At 41.5% G+C, this 25054-nt stretch overlaps 1 protein-coding gene across 1 annotated transcript; it reads left to right on the forward strand.

Moving 5' to 3' along the window:
* The first annotated feature begins 1476 nt into the window (after positions 1 to 1476).
* Positions 1477 to 24153, forward strand: LOC308299376 (kelch-like protein 24). The gene is made up of 12 exons (XM_080743150.1): positions 1477 to 1612; positions 2326 to 2559; positions 5559 to 5693; positions 6489 to 6680; positions 7312 to 7455; positions 8544 to 8691; positions 9377 to 9520; positions 10551 to 10679; positions 12162 to 12335; positions 16603 to 16764; positions 19796 to 19961; positions 23258 to 24153. The coding sequence occupies exons 2-12, from the start codon at positions 2335 to 2337 to the stop codon at positions 23775 to 23777; spliced, it is 2139 nt and encodes a 712-aa protein (XP_080599276.1). The 5' UTR covers positions 1477 to 1612; positions 2326 to 2334; the 3' UTR covers positions 23778 to 24153.
* Positions 24154 to 25054: the final 901 nt, after the last annotated feature.

Consider the following 25054-nt stretch of genomic DNA (forward strand, 5'->3'; position numbering starts at 1 on the left):
CATACTGTTTTTCCTTCTCTGAATGTCTTAATTGAATGTTATAAAACCAAACACTGTATTGGACATTAACTGTAACCGTTTCTTCTAATAAATGTGTTTGTTATAATAAAGGAATATTTATCTTGTACAGTCATGTTTTGTTCTTTGATGTTTTACAATAAATATATGAGGGTATGTGTTCATATCTCTTACTGTCCATCTAATGCATGCATGTACATTCTGTCTAATACATACGTACTGTCCTTTTAATACACATATGTACAGTAGGCCTACTGTCCTTTTGTGTGATGAATCCAGCATGATGTACTAATCAATAATCATGTAGTAGATCAATGGTTCTCAACCTGTGGGTAGGGACCCCAGGGGGGTCTCCAAACTATTTTGGGGGGTCCCCAAATGATTAACTTAATGTTCAACTTTGTTTTCTCTCTCAACAGTAAACAAACCAACATAAAGTTTAAGTGTATAGAGGGTATCTGCACATTTCTAAAGTAAGGACTTTTTAATACCTCTAAAATGACAAATTAAACATTGGATAAATTGTCAAATATTAAAGGCACAAATTGTGAAAATAGCAGATCTACAGGGTCCCCTGTTAAAATATAATTATTTTGGGGGTCACTGCCTGAAAAGGTTGAGAACCACTGTAGTGTACTAGATCTCTGCTTTGGCTACCTGTCACTTCTAATAGATTAGTGTCACTTCTAATAGATTAGGATATGCATGAAAGACTATTTAATTTTAAATAAATATAATTATCATTACTAACTCTTGGGCTGAACACAACAGAACGTGTATAACTACCATCAACAATAAATAGGCTACAGTTATTTAATAGATATTCATAAAAACAATCACCAAACTATCACAATACCGCAGACTTGGTGCATTATCCATTTCACATCGTTTTAAAGCCAATAAGGCAAAATATAGTATTTGCTGCCACCGTGTGGTGATAGCGGGGAAAGGCATGTGCAGTGTTAGCAACAATGCTAATGTTTGTATTTAAAGCATTTAAACTACAAACCCTGCGTTTCTAATGAGAACCAATGACAACATTAGATGTCGGAGGTTTTATTATGTTTTAAACATGCTTTATGGAGCGCAAAACACACGTAAACTCAACGTATGTGTCGTAATGTGTCTTAATAATTATTTAAGTTGGTTATTTATGTACGGAGACCTGATTCTGCTTGGGATTTCCGGTACGATACGTGGAAATCGTTGACCTATCGAACTTGGTGACGTTTCCGGTACGTTATGATGATATCAGTGACCTATTGATCTATGTGACCTTTCCGGTAAGTTATGGCGACATCAGTGACCTATCGATTTATGTGACGTTTCCGGAATGTTACACTGAAATCGGTGACCTATCGAATTCTGAGATATTTTTTTTAACGCAAGTGTGTTTGGTAGTAATAACGTGTGTGCCTGCTCTTCAAAATAAAACGTCACATGCGCTGTAGCAGTTAGCTACAACGCTGCCCACATAAACACACTTTAATGAGTGAGTGTAATGTTGTCTTAAACTGTTGTTGAACGTCATTTATGGAACGTAGAAACGCTTGGTTTTGGTTGAAGCTACAAGAATCTGCAGAGTTTCTACAAGGTAAGAAAACAAAGTTTTTTATGAAGCTTCATAAACAAACATCTTAAATGATGCTTTTATTCTGCTTGGAGTTTGTTGTTTCATCTTTGAGGAGGTTGAACAGTTAACATCCACACATGGACTCTTTAAGATGATTTGTGAAAATACAGTAAAAAGTAACAATTAGTTATTGGATCTAATAGCCTTGGATCAAGATATCATAGTTGTATTTTATTGATTTTGACGTTTGCAATGATGCGATTATAATAATAGGCATAGGACAACCTTTAAACATCAAAGATGATTTGGGGCTGTTTTGTAAAGTTAGGTAGGCCTATAGGCTACAGATTAAAGTTAGGTATAGGCTACAGATTAAAGTTAGGTATAGGCTACAGATTAAAGTTAGGTATAGGCTACAGATTAAAGTTAGGAATAGGCTACAGATTAAAGTTAGGTATAGGCTACAGATTAAAGTCAGGAATAGGCTACAGATTAAAGTTAGGAATAGGCTACAGATTAAAGTTAGGTAGGCCTATAGGCTACAGATTAAGTGGTGTGAGACAGATTAAACTAAATTAGGTACAGACTATAAGAGATGAGACAGATTAAAGATTGTGTGTGTGTGTGTGTGTGTGTGTGTGTGTGTGTGTGTGTGTGTGTGTGTGTGTGTGTGTGTGTGTGTGTGTGTGTGTGTGTGTGTGTGTGTGTGTGTGTGTGTGTGTGTGTGTGTGCAGGCTGCTGACATGGCTGACTCCAGTCCAGCCCTCCGCCCCCGGCTTCAGAACCTCCTCCCTGTGGAGAGCCAGGAGGACGTTGTGTTTGAGGAGAAGACGCATCCCAACAAGATGCTGGAAGGCCTGGACCTTCTGCGCCTCAAACAGGCCTTCTGTGACGTCGTTCTGTGCTGCGGAGAGCAGGAGTTCCCCTGTCATCGCAACGTTCTGGCCTCCTTCAGTTCCTACTTTCAGGTTAGTCTGGCGTAGCCACACAACCAGGGGCGTCACACCAAATTCTGGGCCCTGGGTACACGGATTCACTGCGGGCCCCCCATGGATGTTAACTATTGAAAAATAGCAGATATACAAGCTCACAGCGCGGCACCGAGCTTGTAGATCTGCTATTTTTGAAAAAACTTGAAAATGTGTGCCAAGAAACCTATGTTTTCATGTCAGTGATGCTCAAACTTTTTCATGTGAAGGACCCCCCATCTCAAAATATTTAGTTCCAGGGACCCCCCAGAAGCAAAATTTGAGTTACAAATGTTCACTTAAAAAATACATATATTCAAAGATTTGCGCACATTTTCACGACTTTTCAAAAATAGCAGATCTACAAGCTTGTATATCTGCTATTTTTCAATAGCTAAAGTTACTAGGGCCCCTCCACCTTGGGCCCCGGTAACTCAGTCCCACTTTCCTACCCCTTGTGACGCCCCTGCAGACAACTATTCCACAATCTCCGAATTATCGTGTCTGGAACGGCAGCTCCCGAACGGCGAGTATCGGAAGTAGCCACTGCTGCACTGAACTGTAGTCCCATTGGAAACATAACAGAAACACACTAGCACAGACAGAGTCATTCTAATGAACTGTAGTCCCATTGGAAACATAACAGAAACACACTAGCACAGACAGAGTCATTATAATGAACTGTAGTCCCATTGGAAACATAACAGAAACACACTAGCACAGACAGAGTCATTCTAATGAACTGTAGTCCCATTGGAAACATAACAGAAACACACTAGCACAGACAGAGTCATTATAATGAACTGTAGTCCCATTGGAAACATAACAGAAACACACTAGCACAGACAGAGTCATTCTAATGAACTGTAGTCCCATTGGAAACATAACAGAAACACACTAGCACAGACAGAGTCATTATAATGAACTGTAGTCCCATTGGAAACATAACAGAAACACACTAGCACAGACAGAGTCATTCTAATGAACTGTAGTCCCATTGGAAACATAACAGAAACACACTAGCACAGACAGAGTCATTATAATGAACTGTAGTCCCATTGGAAACATAACAGAAACACACTAGCACAGACAGAGTCATTCTAATGAACTGTAGTCCCATTGGAAACATAACAGAAACACACTAGCACAGACAGAGTCATTATAATGAACTGTAGTCCCATTGGAAACATAACAGAAACACACTAGCACAGACAGAGTCATTCTAATGAACTGTAGTCCCATTGGAAACATAACAGAAACACACTAGCACAGACAGAGTCATTATAATGAACTGTAGTCCCATTGGAAACATAACAGAAACACACTAGCACAGACAGAGTCATTCTAATGAACTGTAGTCCCATTGGAAACATAACAGAAACACACTAGCACAGACAGAGTCATTATAATGAACTGTAGTCCCATTGGAAACATAACAGAAACACACTAGCACAGACAGAGTCATTCTAATGAACTGTAGTCCCATTGGAAACATAACAGAAACACACTAGCACAGACAGAGTCATTATAATGAACTGTAGTCCCATTGGAAACATAACAGAAACACACTAGCACAGACAGAGTCATTCGAGCGGCATATTCTTGTTATGGGTGTATAGTTTAAGAAAACGTTTGAAAACATCATGGAGGTAACAGCAACAACACCAGAGAAAGATGAAATAACGCCCCCAGAAATATTGAAAGGAGACATAAAGGGAGCGGTTGCGTCACATCCGCTTTATCTCGCACTCATCGTTTCTATTCCGGTTTGCCAGACTGTATGCCGGGAGCATTTGGCCAAATCACGGAGGCAACAGTCTGGCCTCGCGAGACTACGTGACTCCTAAAAGTACCCTGGTTTCAGGGGCGTCAATTGGGTATGGCAGGGGTATGCAGCTGCCATACCCTGGGTCCAGGGTCTGGCAGGGGTATGCAGCTGCCATACCCTGGGTCCAGGGGGGAAAATAAAAGTTACTTTTAAATATAAATCCATGAATGTCTCTTTGTCTATCTGTGCTGGTTATTATGTTGTTAAATTACAGTAAAATAACTACAAATGCTAAATTTAACAAAATGGTCACTTAAACAAGGTATTATAATTATATTCTCCACACTTTTATTCTCCCCATCTTGACAGAATGGTATATTCCCAGGTTCCGCAGGTCAGTTGCACAGGTGCAATGCATTATTAATTGTGGCACGTTTACTAACATGCCAAGTTTAGCTGCACTTGAACAACCGTTCCAGGCTGCCATATCCAGCCCAAGAAACTGTAGAAACAGTAAAAAAAAAAGAAAAAAAGTACTTAAAATAAATGTATCATGCCTGTTGCTAAGGTATGGCAACATGACTGGTGTCTTGCCAGTCATGTTGCCATACCTTAGCTTTTTCTGAACTGCCGCCACTAGTCTGGTTCTTGTAAAGGAGTGCTTGTTTTCGGCGGAGATGACGGAGGAGCGCTGCCTCAGGCGACCTTCTTTTTTTTTTATACTTTATTGTGTCAAAACATGTAGCACATTTTCATTAAATCATTATTCAAACTCAGACGACCTTGATCCACGTGAGACACCGTGTCGAGCGCTGTGAAGGTTGCATGAGCCGACTCAGCGCTGATAGAAGTTGTAAACCAGGGAGGCCAGAATAGTAAATCTGCTCTGCAAAATAAGAAACAAATTAATACCTTGTGATGAATGTGTTAAAGACCAAATGAAGTAGATTTCCGACTCCACATCAAAGGGTATTCTTGACAATGTCATTAAGAACTAGATTTAAACAGTGATCGTTGATGATGCCTTCAAGAATCACGTTTAAAGTCTCCTGCTTGTTCACAGTCCATGTTTGAGTGTGATTGGATGGTTTAAACTCTTCTACGGGCCATGTTTGAGTGTGATTGGATGGTTTAAACTCTTCTACAGGCCATGTTTGAGTGTGATTGGATGGTTTAAACTCTTCTACAGGCCATGTTTGAGTGTGATTGGATGGTTTAAACTCTTCTACAGGCCATGTTTGAGTGTGATTGGGTGGAGTCCAGACAGAGCAGGGTCAGCATCAATGGAGTGGAACCTGAAGCCATCGGCCTTCTGGTCCAATATGCCTACACTGCCAAGGTGCTCATCAGCCCTACTAATGTACAGGTAACATTATAACCCTTCATATCATTATTATAACCCTTCATATCATTCCTACACTGCTAAATGTACAGGTAACATATCATTATCATGATCCTTCATAAGGTTTATTCATTGTCTCCATTTGTGCTTCATAAACATATACAGTAAATGTGTATTTATTACTAGGCTCTGTTTGTTGGCAGCACATGTTTCATACACATAAACATATGGTTTATATTTGGTCTCCTAACAGATAAATATATGGTTTATATTTGGTCTCCAGGGTCTCCTAACAGATAAACATATGGTGTTTATTTGGTCTCCAGGGTCTCCTAACAGATAAATATATGGTTCATATTTGGTCTCCAGGGTCTGCTAACAGATAAATATATGGTTCATATTTGGTCTCCAGGGTCTCCTAACAGATACATATATGGTTCATATTTGGTCTCCAGGGTCTCCTAACAGCCTCCAACCTGCTGAACATCATGGCTGTACAACATATATAAACATATATAAACATATATCAACACATATAAACATATATAAACATATATAAACATATATCAACACATATAAACACATATAAACACATATAAACATATATAAACATATATAAACATATATATTTTTGGTCTCCAGGGTCTCCTAACAGCATCCAACCTGCTGAACATCATGGCTGTACAACATATATAAACATATATAAACATATATCAACACATATAAACATATATAAACATATATCAACATATATCAACACATATAAACATATATAAACATATATATAAACATATATAAACATATATATTTGGTCTCCAGGGTCTCCTAACAGCATCCAACCTGCTGAACATCACGCCAGTCCAACAGTCCTGCTGTGAGTTCATGGAGAGGAACATGGATGAGAAGAACTGTTTGGGGATTCACTGCCTCGCTGAAGCTCACTGCTGCTCCCTGCTGGAGAAACGCAGCAAGGACTTCATCCTGGAACACTTCACCGTGGTCTACCAGCAGGTCAGTCTACATCCTAGAGAACCTCACTGGTCTGTCAGCAGGTCAGTCTACATCCTAGAGAACTTCACTGGTCTAGAGGTCAGTCTACATCCTAGAGAACTACACTGGTCTACCAGCAGGGTTAGGGTTAGGGTTAACCCTAACCCTAACTCAGTCTACATCCTAGAGCAGTGTTTCTGGGGACCTTTGGTGTGTCCCTGAGAAGGGGAACACAGGTAGGTAGACAGAGTGACAGACGGACCATCAATTTGATAATTTTACTGCTAATACCATCCATGTGCTCATTTTAGTTCTAATAGATTCAATGTGATCACACCATGACAGTTAGTTTTTTATGTACATGTTTGAACCTGCTCTATGGGCATTCCTGACATGAGATGCAACTGAGGGTCAGCCTGCTTACATCCAAAAGCAATACATTTTGTTTGTTTTGGTGACATACATTTTACAGTGACTCACATTATGAGACTCAACCCAAGATGATAAAATATTAAAGGTGTGTTTTTACCGAGCCAAACATTCAGTCATCGGTCAGTGAGTGGACGAATGTTAACTTGTTGTTTTCACCAAACAAAGCAGCTGTTTGTGAACAAAGGTCTTGATCTGACAAACTGTTGTGTTTGTTTTGTAGGAGGAGCTCTTGTTGCTGTCTGTGGACAAACTGACGGAGATCCTTTCTGATGACGATCTTAACGTGTCCAAGGAAGAGATGGTTTTTGAGGCGGCCGTGCGGTGGTTGAAGAAGTGTCCGACACGAAACCACAGCTTTGAGAAGGTCTGTCTCTGCTCTCTCTCTCACCTACTCTTCTAAAGCAGTGGTTCTCAACCTTTTCAGGGCACAACCCCCAAAATAATCATATTCTACCTGGGGACCCCCCCACCCTGACGAGCACTAAAGTGCCGGCTACACAGAGCTGGATATTTCTGAAGCTAGACATTTGTTTGTGCTGTTGGGGCTTGCAGCCACACAAAGCTGGATATTTCGGCTGTGAAACTGGATATTTTTTAAACCGGATAAATAAGTGGAGAGATGGAAAAATATCCGATTCACTGGATCCGTGTAGACAGGGAACCAGGATATCTCTGAAGACTTTACTGTGTGTGTGCTTGTTAGACCTAGATATCTTTGTCGTGTGGACCTAGATATTTTTCTATGTGGATATCTGAAAAACCGGGATATATGAAATATCCAGCTCCGTGTGGATATCTGAAAAACCGGGATATATGAAATATCCAGCTCCGTGTAGCCATGGCCTTAGAGTTGAGGCATTACATTTTGTATAACACGGTTCTATTGTGAATATAGCAGATCTAAGTGCTCACAACGCGTTGTGAGCACTTAGATCTGCTATATTCACAATTTCTGAGGTATTAAAAAGCCCTTAAATTGAATTTAGAAATGTGCAGATACCCTCTCTATACAGTTAAACCTTATTTTGGTTTGTTTACTGTTGAGTGAGAAAACAATGTTGCACATTAAGCTAATCATCTGGGGACCCCCCAAAATAATTTGAGGACACGTCATGGCCCATATCTGTCTGGCTGTTTTCAGATAGGGATCTCCATGTATGGGCATAAAAGATATTCTATGTTGTGATGTCATGGGAACCACTTTAACAGAATCCCGTTTATGCCCATATATGGAGATCCCTGATGTCATCAATATTAAGCCCATATCTAACAGGCCGGGCATAAAAGGGACAGTAGATGGATCTCCATATATGGGTAACTGGTCCGATATACATCACTGGCCCTGAGGCGTCGTACTAGTATATAATATGATGAGTGTTAGGGTTATAATATGACCTAACCATATGACATAACCCTAGTATATAATATGATGAGTGTTTGTGTTGTTTAAAGGTTCTGGAACATGTCCGCCTGCCTCTCATAAGCCCCTCCTACCTCCGTGATGTCATAGAGTGTGAGGAAGTGGTGAAACATTCCCAGGGATGTCAGAGACTCCTGTCTGAAGCCAAGGACCACCGACCTCGACCACGGACCTCCACAGGTACCCTGATACCCCGATACCCTGATACCCTGATACCCTGATACCCCGATACCCTGATACCCTGATACCCTGATACCCCGATACCCTGATACCCTGATACCCTATAGTATATAGGACCACTGCCCTCGACCACGGACCTCCACAGGTACCCTGATACCCTGATACCCTGCTATAGTATCCTGATACCCTGATACCCTGATACCCTATAGTATATAGGACCACTGCCCTCGACCACGGACCTCCACAGGTACCCTGATACCCTGATACCCTGCTATTGTATCCTGATACCCTGATACCCTGATACCCTGCTACCCCGATACCCCGATACCCCGATACCCCGATACCCTGATACCCTGATACCCCGATACCCTGATACCCTGATACCCCGATATCCTGATACCCTATAGTATATAGGACCACTGCCCTCGACCACGGACCTCCACATGTACCCTGATACCCTGATACCCTGATACCCTGCTACCCTGATACCCGAAAACATATATTATATTTACACATATATATTTTATTTATATTTACAGTGACGGAGGTGATGTTGGAGATCAAGAAAACATATATTATATTTACACATATATATTTTATTTATATTTACAGTGACGGAGGTGATGTTGGTGATCAGGAGAACATATATTATATTTACACATATATATTTTATTTATATTTACAGTGACGGAGGTGATGGTGACGGTCGGAGGCCAGGAGAACAAGGACATGCTTCACAGCGTGGAGAGTTTTGAACCGTCGACCAATCAGTGGAAGACCCTGCGGAGCCTCCCGTTCGCTGTGCGACGCCACTGTGTGGTGGTGTCAGGTACTACACCTTCCTCTATAGGACACCACTGTGGTGGTGTCAGGTACTACACCTTCCTCTATAGGACACCACTGTGGTGGTGTCAGGTACTACACCTTCCTCTATAGGACACCACTGTGTGGTGGTGTCAGGTACTACACCTTCCTCTATAGGACACCACTGTGGTGGTGTCAGGTACTACACCTTCCTCTATAGGACACCACTGTGTGGTGGTGTCAGGTACTACACCTTCCTCTATAGGACACCACTGTGGTGGTGTCAGGTACTACACCTTCCTCTATAGGACACCACTGTGGTGGTGTCAGGTACTACACCTTCCTCTATAGGACACCACTGTGGTGGTGTCAGGTACTACACCTTCCTCTATAGGACACCACTGTGTGGTGGTGTCAGGTACTACACCTTCCTCTATAGGACACCACTGTGTGGTGGTGTCAGGTACTACACCTTTTTATGGCATACAGCTCATGAATACCAAAAGTCCATATTTCTAAATATTACACGAAAACAAGGATTTATAATGGAAATGTCAACCTTCTGAAGTTCCGAAGTTGCTTGAAGTCCAGTGGGAAGTTTCTGCAGTCAGTTATGATTTGGGCTGCTATGGCAGTGCTGTGTTCTACCTGATACTTGGGTATTCTATGGCAGAGCTGTGTTCTACCTGATACTTGGGTATTCTATGGCAGAGCTGTGTTCTACCTGATACTTGGGTATTCTATGGCAGAGCTGTGTTCTACCTGATACTTGGGTATTCTATGGCAGAGCTGTGTTCTACCTGATACTTGGGTATTCTATGGCAGAGCTGTGTTCTACCTGATACTTGGGTATTCGCCATATGCTGTGAAGAAAAACATTGGAAAGAGCGTTTGCCATCGCAAACCTTTGAAAGTGAACGGCATTATTCACTGGTGTTTGCCCTCAAAAAGATTCTAGATCACACCACTGTTCTATGGCATCTGGAATGCTTTTTTACACAATATTCTATTTAGTTTAGATTGATGTGTGTATAATATAAAATGTCATATCTCAGGTTCTACTCTGTACCTGGCTGGAGGAGAGCTGGCCGACGGTTCTGTCAGCAGAGAGATGTGGAGATACGATCCTTCTACCGACATCTGGACGGAGATGAGCTCCATGAACGAAGCTCGCTGTGACTTTGGTAAGAAACTCATCCTATGAATGAAGTTCATTTGGTAAGAAACTCATCCTATAAATGAAGTTCATTTAGTAAGAAACTCATCCTATGAATGAAGCTCTTTGTTAAGAAACTCATCCTATGAATGAAGCTCATTTAGTAAGAAACTCATCCTATGAATGAAGTTCATTTGGTAAGGAACTCATCCTATGAATGAAGTTCATTTAGTAAGAAACTCATCCTATGAATGAAGTTCATTTGGTAAGAAACTCATCCTATGAATGAAGCTCTTTGTTAAGAAACTCATCCTATGAATGAAGTTCATTTAGTAAGAAACTCATCCTATGAATGAAGTGCATTAAGAAACTCATCCTATGAATGATGTTCATTTAGTAAGAAACTCATCCTATGAATGAAGTTCATTTAGTAAGAAACTCATCCTATGAATGAAGCTCTTTGGTAAGAAACTCATCCTATGAATGAAGCTCTTTGGTAAGAAACTCATCCTATGAATGATGTTCATTTAGTAAGAAACTCATCCTATGGATGAAGTTCATTAAGAAACTCATCCTATGAATGAAGCTCATTAAGAAACTCATCCTATGAATGAAGCTCATTTGGTAAGAAACTCATCCTATGAATGAAGCTCATTTGGTAAGAAACTCATCCTATGAATGAAGTTCATTTGGTAAGAAACTCATCCTATGAATGAAGTTCATTTGGTAAGAAACTCATCCTATGAATGAAGCTCATTGTGATGTAACTGCATTGTTACGTGTTGTGAGATGGTAGATCGGTTCTGGTGGTGTTAGAAGGTTGTCTCTATGCAATAGGAGGATGCTCACTCCAGATCATAATAATAATTATAACAATAATTCTAACAGGTATGGTGTTGTTGGACAGATGTCTCTACGCTGTAGGAGGACGCTCACTCAGACCATAGTAATAATAATATTTATAATGTTATGTTTTGTATTCTAACAGGTCTGGTGGTGTTGGACAGATGTCTCTACGCTGTAGGAGGACGCTCACTCCAGATCATATTAATATTAATATTGTAATGTATTGTATTATAACAGGTCTGGTGTATTGGACAGACCATAATAATAATGTTATGTATTGTATTCTAACAGGTCTGGTGGTGTTGGACAGACCATAATAATAATGTTATTTATTGTATTCTAACAGGTCTGGTGGTTCTACAGGGAAGTCTCTACGCTGTAGGAGGACGCTCACTCCAGACCATAGTAATAATAACATTAATAATGTTATGTATTGTATTCTAACAGGTATGGTGGTATTGGACAGACCATAATAATAATGTTATGTATTGTATTATAACAGGTATGGTGTGTTGGACAGACCATAATAATAATGTTATGTATTGTATTATAACAGGTATGGTGTGTTGGACAGACCATAATAATAATGTTATGTATTGTATTATAACAGGTATGGTGTGTTGGACAGACCATAATAATAATGTTATGTATTGTATTATAACAGGTCTTGTGGTATTGGACAGATGTCTCTACGCTGTAGGAGGACGCTCACTCCAGAGCAGAATGGAACGATACGATCTAAACGCCAACGTCTGGACGTTCGTACAGTCTGTGGGCGTGGCCTGTTTCTGTGACTCTCCTGCTGTCGTAGCACTGGACGGATTCCTCTATCATATAGGTAAGATTCATATTATATTTATTAATATTATATTTATTAATATTATATTTACCCATATTATATTTACCCTTATTAATATTATATTATTTATTAATTTATTATTAACTCATTTGCTGCTATGGCCGTGAATCCCTTAAAAATCCCGCTGTCCGTCCCTGCCACGCCCGTGAATCCCGCCAATGTGCTTTTAAATTATGTAATGCTAAATTAGACTCTCCCACAGCTCCTCAAAAAGTTTTAGCCTTCTATCTTATAAGGAAACCAAAATATCACACATCAAAGTGAGTGTGTTTGAAAACAAGAGTGTAATAAATGTATAAATCTCAATAAAGGTGAACAGTGGTGGCATTTCGCACGCAACGCTGCAGCCTGGCTGGCTCCAGGCAGCACAATGCGTTCTTTTTTCTTTTTTCTTCTCCCGCATCCTCAATCCAGGGTGGCGGAGGCTATAGCAGTAGTCTACTAGTTTACAACAACATAGGGCTCGATCTAACTAGAGACCATTATGAATAAATCAAACACAATCCCGTGACATTTTCACTTGAAAAGCCTTGAGCCAATACAATAAACAAGCCCCAGAAATATTTCAAACTGTCTCCACAAGGAGCACACATCGCAGCCAACAACAACAGCAAAAACTAGCAGGGATGTCACAAGGGGGGGAAAGTAACGTGGGCCTGAGTTACTAGGGCCCAAGGTGGAAGGGCCTTTGATATTTTATACTTTTGCTATTGAAAAATAGCAGAACTACAAGCTCACAGCGCGGCACCGAGTGCCGCGCTGCAAGCTTGTAGATCTGCTATTTTTTAAATCCCTATATGAAGAACATTCATGGGGGGCCCACAGTGAATCCTTGTACCCAGGGCCCAGAACCGACACCCTTGCAAAAACAACACAGTCACACTCACAACTATACATCTACGTACCGCGGCTTCCTCAGACTTGGAATATCCACCGATTTCGGGGTCCCGGGGGTGGCAAAAGAGGCCAATGGACTAAAAGAGACTTGTTTTCCAACTCCCGGGCCAAACTGTGGAGTGAGTCGCTATCCCTCCGGTCGAGATGATGATGGACGAGCGAGAGTTCCCCAGTCTCCGGACAGACAGCTACATAGACAAAAAGTCAATGCGTCGGCTGAACTGGACTCCCTGGGGGCTTCTCCTTCGCGTTCCCCGCATCTTGTCCCCCCATCTTGCAGCAACGGGACACCTGCGAGCAGTGATCATGGTCCCTCACGCTCAAATCGCGTCGGTAATGCATCCTCGTGTGTCCATATAATCGCGTCGGTAATGCATCCTCGTATGTCCACATAATCCCAAGGATGTGTCGCCTCCTTTGTATGACAAGCTCCGAAAACATACGATTGATCCCAGGAAGAGTGAGGCCAACGAATAGCGCGACGATCGTTTCATTGGCTGGGTTATTTTTTATACTACTAGCCTCCCGTAGCCAGCTGCCAGACCTTTACTCATAGACTGTAACTTTCGGTTTCCGTAGCAGCCAGGGCAGCACCCGAGGAAAACCTGTAGCTATACGCGGTGGTGAAATCCTGGCTAATCAGTGATCCGTTCTGAAGCCCGCCTACTGTATCCGGTTATTTCCAAACTCATATACATGCAAGAAACGTTTCCGTATCCGATCTATAACCAGACCGGATCAGCAAACGCCTATGGCAACTGTACACTGACTTGATCCCACTTCAACAAGTGTTTCGTACGTCACAATAAAATAAAAACAGTTGAAAATGGGTAACATATATTGGAGGGGGTACCATCCCCTCTGCTTATACTGCTTAGCTATATATATATATAATGGATAGATAGATAGATAGATAGATAGATAGATAGATAGATAGATATACTTTATAGATATAATTAGATATAGATATACTTTATAGATATAATTTATATACTTTATAGATATAATTAGATATAGATATACTTTATAGATATAATTTATATATAGATAGATAGATAGATAGATATAGATCTGATGTGTGTATAGCCTACAGTGTGTGTGTGTGTGTGTGTGTGTGTGTGTGTGTGTGTGTGTGTGTGTGTGTGTGTGCGTGTGCGTGTGCGTGCGTGCGTGGGTGCGTGAGGAGGTACTGCAGACCATTGTGGGCCAGTCCAATATAAAAAGCGTATTTCTCTTTGTGAGAAGTAAGACGCCCTAAGGGCAAGAGGTGACCTATTACAGCACTATTACACAGTTCCAGTTATACACAATTACACTTATTACACTAGTACACTCATCTGATAAGGCCTGAGGTCATAAAGATAGATATCAAGTGACTTATCTGCTTGAAAAGAGACCCTTCACAAAAACCTAGATAGATAGATATAGATCTGATGTGTGTATAGCCTACAGTGTGTGTGTGTGTGTGTGTGTGTGTGTGTGTGTGTGTGTGTGTGTGTGTGTGTGTGTGTGTGTGTGTGTGCGCGTGTGCGTGTGCGTGCGTGCGTGCGTGCGTGGGTGCGTGAGGAGGTACTGCAGACCATCGTGGGCCAGTCCAATATAAAAAGCGTATTTCTCTTTGTGAGAAGTAAGACGCCCTAAGGGCAAGAGGTGACCTATTACAGCACTATTACACAATTCCAGTTATACACAATTACACTTATTACACTAGTACACTCATCTGATAAGGCCTGAGGTCATAAAGATAGATATCAAGTGACTTATCTGCTTGAAAAGAGACCCTTCACAAAAACCTAAATAACTCCATTTCATTTGATTTTCAAGCTTGGAAAATCAAAAAACAAGAGTTTTGAAATGGCTATAACTATAGAACGGTACAGCGCAAACACAAAATTTTATTTTTGGGTGAAACTAGAGCTTGTCCTCTTTCATCTTCAACCCTGTTTGACATTGTCGTGCAAATACAGAATTTAGGAAAAATGTAAATATAAAAAAAAATATCCATTGTACAAAATGGCAGGAAAGCCATACAGTACAATGTTAAAATGGCAGCAAATGAGTTAATATTAATCTGGATGATTCCTCTATCATATAGGTAAGATTAATATTATATTTATTAATATTATATTTATTAATATTATTATGAATATTATATTTATTAATATTATATTTACCCATATTATATTTATTAATGTTATTATTACTATTAATCTGGATGGTTCCTCTATCATATAGGTATTATTAATTTTATATTTATTAATTATATTTGTTTTTGTGGGCTCGCCTGAAAGGCGAGAACACTACGTTATCTTCATTATTTATTTACCAGGTTCCGCCACGACAGGCAGGGCCCTTAGCCAATGAGGTGCAATTGAGTTGCGGATAAACATGTGGGAGTGGTGTTAGCTGGAGTATTGGTTGAGCTTCACATGACAGTTTGCACTTTTAAACTGCATAGTAGTTTTTTTGCATAATTTTCCGAATGTCTGTCTGAGTGTCTGTCTGTCACAGCGTTTCTCCTCAGTGGCTGGAGCAATTGATCTGAAATCGCATCACCATTAGCATATGAACACACCTGACATAACTGTGAAGCCCGTTTGTCACTTTCACAAATCATATGCTGTATATTAGCATTTTTATGGCCCTGTTACAGATGTTGTCCAAAAATCATGCAGATCGGTACACAGTATCTGTATTTCTTACATTGATGCTCCTACATATTATCATGCAAGCACCAGTTAAAGTTACTTTCCATCCCTCATATACTGTGTGCACAGTGCACATCCCATAACCCACACACTGCACATCATTTTGGAGATCATATCTTTGAACGGGTAAGGGCTAGTTATTATTATTACTATTAATCTGGATGGATTCCTCTATCATATAGCAGCATATAGTAGCTAGAAGGTCCTGGGTTCGATTCCCGCTGGGGGACGCTGTGGACGCTGGGGGCGTGTTCTCCACGTCATCAGTGCCCACACCCTATAGGTGGGGGTGGGCAAAAGGGCCTTTCTGTGTGGAGTTTGCATGTTCTCCCTGTGTCTCCTAGGGTAGATACCCTCACAAAAAAACACAGGCAGTAATCCTGGTCTCTATACTGCCTCCCCCTGGCCAGCCGGGGCGCCTGATGGAGGGGAAAGGAACTGGTTGGAATAAACGTGTTCCTTCCACGCGCTACGTCCAGCCGGGGAAACCCCACCCATTAATGAATGAAGTGTGTCTGTAGGAGGGTCTGTGATGGAGGACATTAATGCAGTGTGTCTGTAGTAATGCAGCGTGTCTGTAGTAATGCAGTGTGTCTGTAGTAATGCAGTGTGTCTGTAGTAATGCAGTGTCTGTACTGTAGGAGGGTCTGTGATGACGGACGGCTACAGGACCGACGTGTCCCAGGTGTTCCGGTTCGATCCCCGGAGGAAACCCCTCCCTGCGTGGACGCAAGTGGCTCCCATGAACGTCGCCCGCTTCGGCGCCGCAGCCTGCACTCTGCACGGAAAGATCTACGTCATCGGTATACAACCACACCTTTATTATGAAGATCTACGTCATCAGTATACAACCACACCTTTATTATAAAGAAGAACTACGTCATCTGTATACAATCACACTGTAGGCGCTTTTACCAATAAGCCCTACCGAGGGCAATGAGCATAAAAAACATAGGCGGACGCATGTAGTGTGTAAGTAAGTAAATGTCCAGAGAGTAGATATATAAAGTTGGATATGTCAATCCATTTAATGACACAAGAATGATATGCAAAGGTCTTAATACAAAAAGTAATTGAATGCCGACCTGTACAATACACAATATCACGGTACACACGGAACACGGTCGAAAACCGTTTGCTCCTGCACTCATTGCAACCCACCTGGCCGCAATCAAGGCCAGGCATATATCAAGTTCCCATGGCAACCAACAATGATTGACAGCTGACAGCAGTGCCATGGCAACCACCTGAAGTTTACATGACAACTGGCAAGGCCAGACCATTCATTTAAATAAACAAAATAAAAATAAACAATAGTGTCCTTTTGGCTCCAACACACACCTTTATTATAAAGATCTACGTGATCGGTATACAACCACAGCTTTATTATAAAGATCTACGTCATCGGTATACAATCACACCTTTATTATAAAGATCTACGTCATCAGTATACAACCACACCTTTATTATAAAGAAGAACTACGTCATCGGTATACAACCACATCTTTATTATAAAGAGCTACGTCATCGGTATATAACCACACCTTTATTATAAAGATCTACGTCATCGGTATACAACCACACCTTTATTATAAAGATCTACGTCATCGGCATACAACCACATCTTTATTATAAAGATCTACGTCATCGGTATACAACCACACCTTTATTATAAAAGCATACCTGTCCTTAACACAGTGCGTGCCACCCTTTAATTAAAAAATCTACCAAACTGGTGCCAGCCATTTTGTTTCATCTCACCTTTTTATGGGGGTCCAAATCATATTCAATTACATATATAAATCTATGCTTCTATGGACAGCTCCACTACCCCTCTTAACTCAACTGCTGCCATTTAACAATACCTTCGTACTCTCAGATGCCATTCGTCTCCATAGACTTCCATGTAATTCATAGTGCACGGATCATGCACACCCATGCCTAGATCATGCACCACGTGTGTCCACATTGCTCACAGCTTTCAAACAAAAAAATCCAAATGGAAATCCGTTCAGGCATTCATGAGATAACAGCCATTATGTTTTCCTAAAATGTAAACAAAGATGGCTGCCATGCTTGAAAGATGGGGTTGCTATGGGGGTTAAACATGCGATTTCGCGATTGCTATCATGCCTACTACATTTTTTGGGGTAAAATTTAAAAAAAAAAGATTTTTTTTTTTTAATTTCCGGGATCTACGGGCTTGGCAGGGAGTTACAAAGGGATTTTTCCGGGATTTACGGGATTGGCAGCATATGAGTTAAAAAGGAAAACGTAAAAAATAAATATTAACACCTTCTAAGCCAAGGGGAGCCCCTTAATGTTAAAACCGTACTATATCGCACATCCCCCCAGGGACTCTCAGCCACGTCGTACATTCCCGGACTTTGTCTTTAAAACCGGAATAAAAGCTTTTGATCCGAAAATCGGCGATCGTCTAACCTTCCCTAGTCACCACTCGTGCACTGATAGCTCATGCAGACCGTGCATGAAGCAGAGGTGACGTCAGCGCCTCTCCTTCTCCAAGGCACCTTCCACCCATCCGTTTACTGTCTACACACTCGAGCTCCTCCTGCAGCCATGCTTGGGGCTATGCTAGCGAAACTTTTCAGTTCTGTTCTTCAGTCACACATGGACTATTTGCGGGGACATTTACGTGAAAGGATCGCGCACGCGAAACGCACGGGGACATCGACGATCGGCCAAAACCCCCATTCTATCCCAACGGAAATCGAGAAAATCATGGTGAGTTACTGGCCTGGGGGAAAAAAAAAAAGAAAAAACAGCGGCGCTGTTCAAGATGGAGGGGCTGTGGGGTCATGTTTATAAACATAATATTATGTCTCAGATCACAATACAATAATAGAAATGTCACGGCTAATCTACCAACCACCATTCTATTTCGGACGTCAAGGTGTTAAAAATCCTATAATTAGAATCAGTAGTTCACAAACTTTACAATGTCATGGTCTCCACTTAACTCTGACAGTATACAAATGAAATTACGGGTCCATTTGGTTTCATTTGTATGCTGTCAAGAGTTACATACTTGTAAAGTTCAATTTAGACCTCCCAAAAGGAACCCAGAGAGTCTAGTTTTTGTCTAGTAAGTTAAAAAATAACCATAAAAACCAACGTGAAAAAGAATGGTGATAAAATCGTGTATCGTGATACAGCTTGGGAACATATCGTGATATTGTATTTTTCCAGATCGCCCACCCCTAGGCTGACATGGCAGCGACGCCATAGCGGAGGAGACATTATATCAGCCTGAAGGGATTCTATCACTGAGCCAGACCTTGTCCTGCTTATTAAACGGCTACTTAATAAATACATAATTTTACACAAAACTCAAAATGAAACAAAGTATTTCCTAATTTTCCTTGCTTCCAGTGGTGAAAGTATTCCACAAGTGGAAAACGCCTCGGAAAACAAGGAAGTGTTTGATCAAATAGAATCCATTTTCTTGCTTCAAATATTTTTTTAATTTGCCGCTGTGTGTTTGTTTACATGGCTGACATGTTGGATAGCCTGAGTGCAGCAGGTGTTCTGAGCCTTTGATGAGGCATCAGTCTGTTATAGAGCGGAGCGGTCATTATACCGAAATAATTCACTGCTGAATTCAGCGATTGACCAATCAGAATCAAGCATGCAACCAAGCCGTGTTATATTGTGACAGTAATCATTGCTATAGAATATGTGTTCAGTAACATTGTGTGTGTGCGTGTGCGTGTGCGTGTGCGCGCGCGTGCGTGTGTGTATGTGTGTGTCTGTGTGTGTGTGTGCGTGTGCGCGCGCGTGTGTGTGTGCGTGCGTGCGTGCGTGTGTGTGCAGGAGGCTGGCATTCCACTCAGTCCACAGAGCATGTTGAGAGCTACGACCCTCAGACTGATCAGTGGACTTTGTGTTCGTCCATGAAGAGACGTCGCTGCCATCCTGGAGTCGCTGTGGTCGATGGAAACATCTACGTTCTGGGAGGCAAGGAGGGCTTCCTGTCCAGGTAACACCGCTTCTTATCACCTGACAGGGGGGGGGGGGCTTCCTGTCCAGGTAACACTGAGCATGCCGCTTCTTATCACCTGACAGGGGGGGGGGGGGGGCTTCCTGTCCAGGTACCACCGCTTCTTATCACCTGACAGGAGGCAAGGAGGGCTTCCTGTCCAGGTAACACTGAGCAGGCCGCTTCTTATCACCTGACAGGGGAGAGATGGGGGGGGGGGGGGGGGGGGGGCTTCCTGTCCAGGTAGATTACCATTAGTAAGATACCGTATTGAGGTGAGGATGGATGGGGTCATGTATTCTTACTGTGCTCCACTGCAGAATTTTAATCAATGGTGGCGACACGGTGTAGTATCTTACTAATGGTATGGTAATCTTTCAGACCGTGGTCCCAGCTCTCTTCAGGTCATTGGCCAGGTCCTCCCGAGTAGTTCCGGTCTGATCCCTCCCTCATCTTTCTCATGATCATTGATACCCCACGAGGGGAGATTTTACATGGAGCCCCAGACAGAGGGAGCTTGAGCTTCTTCTAATCTCCAATAATTGTGCCTACAGTTGTTGCTTTCTCACTAAGCCGTTTTCCTATTGTGCAGGTCTACCATTTTCTTCCCTGGGTCCTTAGACAGCTGTTTGGTCTTGCACTAGTGGAAAAGTTGGAGTCTGATTGAGTGTGTGAACAGGGGTCTTTTATACAGGTAACAACATAAAACGTGGGTCAATAGGATGAATTAATACAGGTAATGAGTGTAGAATAGGAGGACTGCTTAAAAAATATTTGACAGTTCTGTGAGAGCCAGAATTCTTGCTGATTGGTAGGCGTGTCTAATACTTATTTCTTGCAATGAAATGCAAATTGATTATTTAAAAATCATACAATGTGATTTTCGGAATTTCGATTAAAATAATTTTAATCGCACTTAGTTTTTGCACCACAGAACCTTCCGTTTCAGGCATACCGATCATAGCGATGCACCAACCAAGAAGAGACAACAAACGCAAAGGGAGAAGTAGCCGATCAGAGCGCTTTGCTTGGCCCAGTGGATGAGAAATTTAGATTTAAAAAACTCACTCGTTGATTCACTCGTACAACAAAATGTGTTTTACTTGAAAAAAAAAAAATGCTTCTCAGGTCAAATATCGATGTGCGATTAAAATGCGATTAATTGCGATTAATTAATCACAGAGCCTGTAATTAATTAGATTAAAATTTGTAATCGCATCCCAGCCCTAATATATATATATATTAGTGCTGGCCAACGATTAAAATTTGTAATCACGATTAATCGCATGATTTCTGTAGTTAATCGCGCGATTAATCGCATAATAAAAATATATATTTTTATTGGCTCAAACTTGCATAATATGTTGTATATTTGGTGCAGGATGTATCCAAATAAATGTATTTTTTTTAATAATTATACTATACTTTTATTATGTATCCAATACATTATAAACTCAATGTTATTTATTCCATTATATTATAAATTATAACCCCTCTGCACTACATAATTTAAGGCAGTGGTGGTTTTCAACCAGTGGTCCTTGAGGGGGTTCCAGCTAAACAGTGGTGTAAAGTAACTAAGTACATTTACATTTACAATTTTTAGGTATTTGTACTTTACTTGAGTATTTCCAATTTTCCAATACTTTTACTTCTACTCCACTACATCTTGGATCCAAATGTTGGACTTTTACTCCACTACAATTATTTGAGAACTTTAGTTACTATTTACTTTTCAACACTTTCATACTTTTACTCAAGTACATTTTGAATTCTGGGCTTTTATAATTGAAACAGAGTATCTCTACATTGTAGTATTGGTTTTACTCAAGTAAAATATGTGAGTACTTTTTCCACCACTGCAGCTAAATGATGGAGAGCTGGTAAACCAAATGGACCCTTATAGATCTTTAACTCTTATTTTGGGGGTCTGGGAGAATAAATCTAATCAAATGGTGGTCTGTGGCTCAAATGCTGACTAAATAACTAACACACACACACACACACACACACACACACACACACACACACACACACACACACACACACACACACACCATTTCGTTCCTACAGTGTTCAGCTGGGGGCTGCCGCTAACATACAGTACAGTAGCCTACTACAGACAGTAGTCCTGGCTATCTGGAGGCTAATATAACTGTTAGCGAACTTGCTAACTGCAGGGGAAGGTTGCATCCTAAAGGCACCTGTAGATGAGTAATTCCACTGTGTTTTTCATCATTCATTCAACCCAACATCCAGACAAACACACACACTCATGGTCTCACACACAGTGAGCTTGAGCTCCGTTCCTGACTTTGAGCTGAGCTGAGCTCTGCTCTGGGTCTGGGCTAACCACGCTAATGTTGACAGATGCGGAGCACATAGGGAGCGCTACGGAAGCCTCAAAGGTTACAAAAAAAAGGCAAAAAAAAAAAACTTATATACCACTAATATATATATATATATATATATATGTATATATATTGTTGTCTCTCTGTAGGTACCACCAGTCCATGGAGCGCTACAGTGAAGACATATGTGTATATATATATATATATATATATATATATATATATATATATATACAGTATATTACAGTATGTATTGTCTCTCTGTAGGTACCACCAGTCCATGGAGCGCTACAGTGAAGACATATGTGTATATATATATATATGTATATATACAGTATATAACAGTATGTATGGTCTCTCTGTAGGTACCACCAGTCCATGGAGTGCTACAGTGAAGACATATATATATACAGTATATTACAGTATGTATTTTCTCTCTGTAGGTACCACCAGTCCATGGAGCGCTACAGTGAAGACATATATGTATATATATATATATATATATATACAGTATATTACAGTATGTATGGTCTCTCTGTAGGTACCACCAGTCCATGGAGCGCTACAGTGAAGACATATATGTATATATATATATATATATACAGTATATTACAGTATGTATGGTCTCTCTGTAGGTACCACCAGTCCATGGAGCGCTACAGTGAAGACATATATGTATATATATATATATATATATATATATATACAGTATATTACAGTATGTATGGTCTCTCTGTAGGTACCACCAGTCCATGGAGCGCTACAGTGAAGACATATATGTATATATATATATATATATATATATATATATACAGTATATAACAGTATGTATGGTCTCTCTGTAGGTACCACCAGTCCATGGAGCGCTACAGTGAAGACATATATGTATATATATATATATATATATATATATAGTATATAACAGTATGTATGGTCTCTCTGTAGGTACCACCAGTCCATGGAGCGCTACAGTAAAGACGGGGACATGTGGGACATGGTGGGGGACATGCCCAGCGCTCGCAGCTGGTTCAGCTGTGTGTCTGTCCGTCTGCGGAGGGACGGACAGACGGTCAGAGACTCAGACACACTGAGGAGGGACGGACATGGAGTCAGTGACGGAGACACAGGCGGTGTCTCGGAGACGCCGGAGGACGCAGACCCTCCAGTGAGGAGGGACGGACACGGGGGGGTCTTGGAGGCTCCAGGGAGGAGGGACGGACCCCTCGGGGTCTTGGAGGCTCCAGGGAGGAGGGAGGGACCCCTCGGGGTCTTGGAGGCTCCAGGAGAGGAGGCTCCAGGGAGGAGGGAGGGACCCCTCGGGGTCTTGGAGCCTCCAGGGAGGAGGGAGGGACCCCTCGGGGTCTTGGAGGACGACTGGAGGTTCTGGGAGCTCAACCCCGTCGCTGAGATGAGGATGTGGAGACGACGCTGGAGAGCCCGACGTAGGATGGACCTGGACAACTGACATAAAGACATAGGATGGACAACTGACATAAAGACATAGGATGGACAACTGACATAAAGACATAGGATGGACAACTGACATAAAGACACAGGATGGACAACTGACATAAAGACATAGGATGGACAACTGACATAAAGACATAGGATGGACAACTGACATAAAGACATAGGATGGACAACTGACATAAAGACATAGGATGGACAACTGACAGGAAGACATTCCAGAATTGAAAATGTATTTTTTTGCCAAACACAGTTTGTGACCTCGGGGTGGCCTGTGGAGACCTCTGGTGGGCCTGTGGAGACCTCTGGTGGGCCTGTGTCTCTGGTGGGCCTGTGTTTCTGGGTGGGCCTGTGGAGACCTCTGGGTGGGCCTGTGTTTCTGGGTGGGCCTGTGGAGACCTCTGGCGGGCCTGTGTTTCTGGGTGGGCCTGTGGAGACCTCTGGTGGGCCTGTGGAGACCTCTGGTGGGCCTGTGGAGACGTTTAACTCTGATATGCAGTACATTATATTTCTGTAGGAATGGTTTCAGGCAGCTTATAATATATTTATGAAAATTATTATTATAGCCTATTGACACAGGCTGATTATTTTTGGAGCTGTGTGGAACACAAGCTCCCTATACGTGGCCGTGTGTGTAGGTATGTGGGTGGGTATGTGGGTATGTGGGTGGGTGGGTCTGTGGGTCTGTATGTAGCCTGTATGTAGTAACCCTGGGTGACCAGAGAGGTGCTGTTGAGTCTAGCCTGCCCTGAGCATCAACTGCAATACACACACACACACACACACACACACACACACACACACACAGCTCCACTTCGAACAGAGGTTCGATTTTTATTATAAGCAAGCACTTTGGTTCAGCTCGCCTGTTTGTAAATGTGCTGTATAAAAGTTTGGTCTGATTTGTTTGATTTGATAATAAAATAAATAATACTCAAAGATTGAATTTAGCCTTGTGTAAAAGAACATTTCTCTCTTGCTATTACAAGACGTGAGCAGCAGAGGGCTCCAGTGCTCTGTCATTATTTATTGTTATCTTTTAGTTGACAGCATTGTGTTTATACTGAGAGCCACTGGTCCAGACTGACCACCAGATGAGCAGTTTGACGTGTTTCCTAAACCCACCAGGCTTGAGTTAAGATCCTTCTCGCCAAAACGCCCCTCTCAATAATCTTAAGTATGAAAGTGCATATGAACGTTAGACTTAGTGCTCTTAGTGCAAAGCATTACTGTACCTACGCCCTACCGATCCATTACAATAATACACATAGCAGA

Source organism: Nannobrachium achirus (genome assembly GCF_963921795.1).
Source record: "Nannobrachium achirus genome assembly, chromosome: 15".
In the NCBI taxonomy this organism is placed as follows: domain Eukaryota; kingdom Metazoa; phylum Chordata; class Actinopteri; order Myctophiformes; family Myctophidae; genus Nannobrachium; species Nannobrachium achirus.

Excerpts from the sequence above, each read along its gene's own strand:
- LOC308299376 (XM_080743150.1), top strand. The coding sequence starts at position 2,335 with ATGGCTGACTCCAGTCCAGCCCTCCGCCCCCGGCTTCAGAACCTCCTC. Across the intron at positions 6,681-7,311 it reads TCACCGTGGTCTACCAGCAG|GAGGAGCTCTTGTTGCTGTC; the intron begins GTCAGTCTACAT and ends TTTGTTTTGTAG. Across the intron at positions 10,680-12,161 it reads CGAAGCTCGCTGTGACTTTG|GTCTTGTGGTATTGGACAGA; the intron begins GTAAGAAACTCA and ends GTATTATAACAG.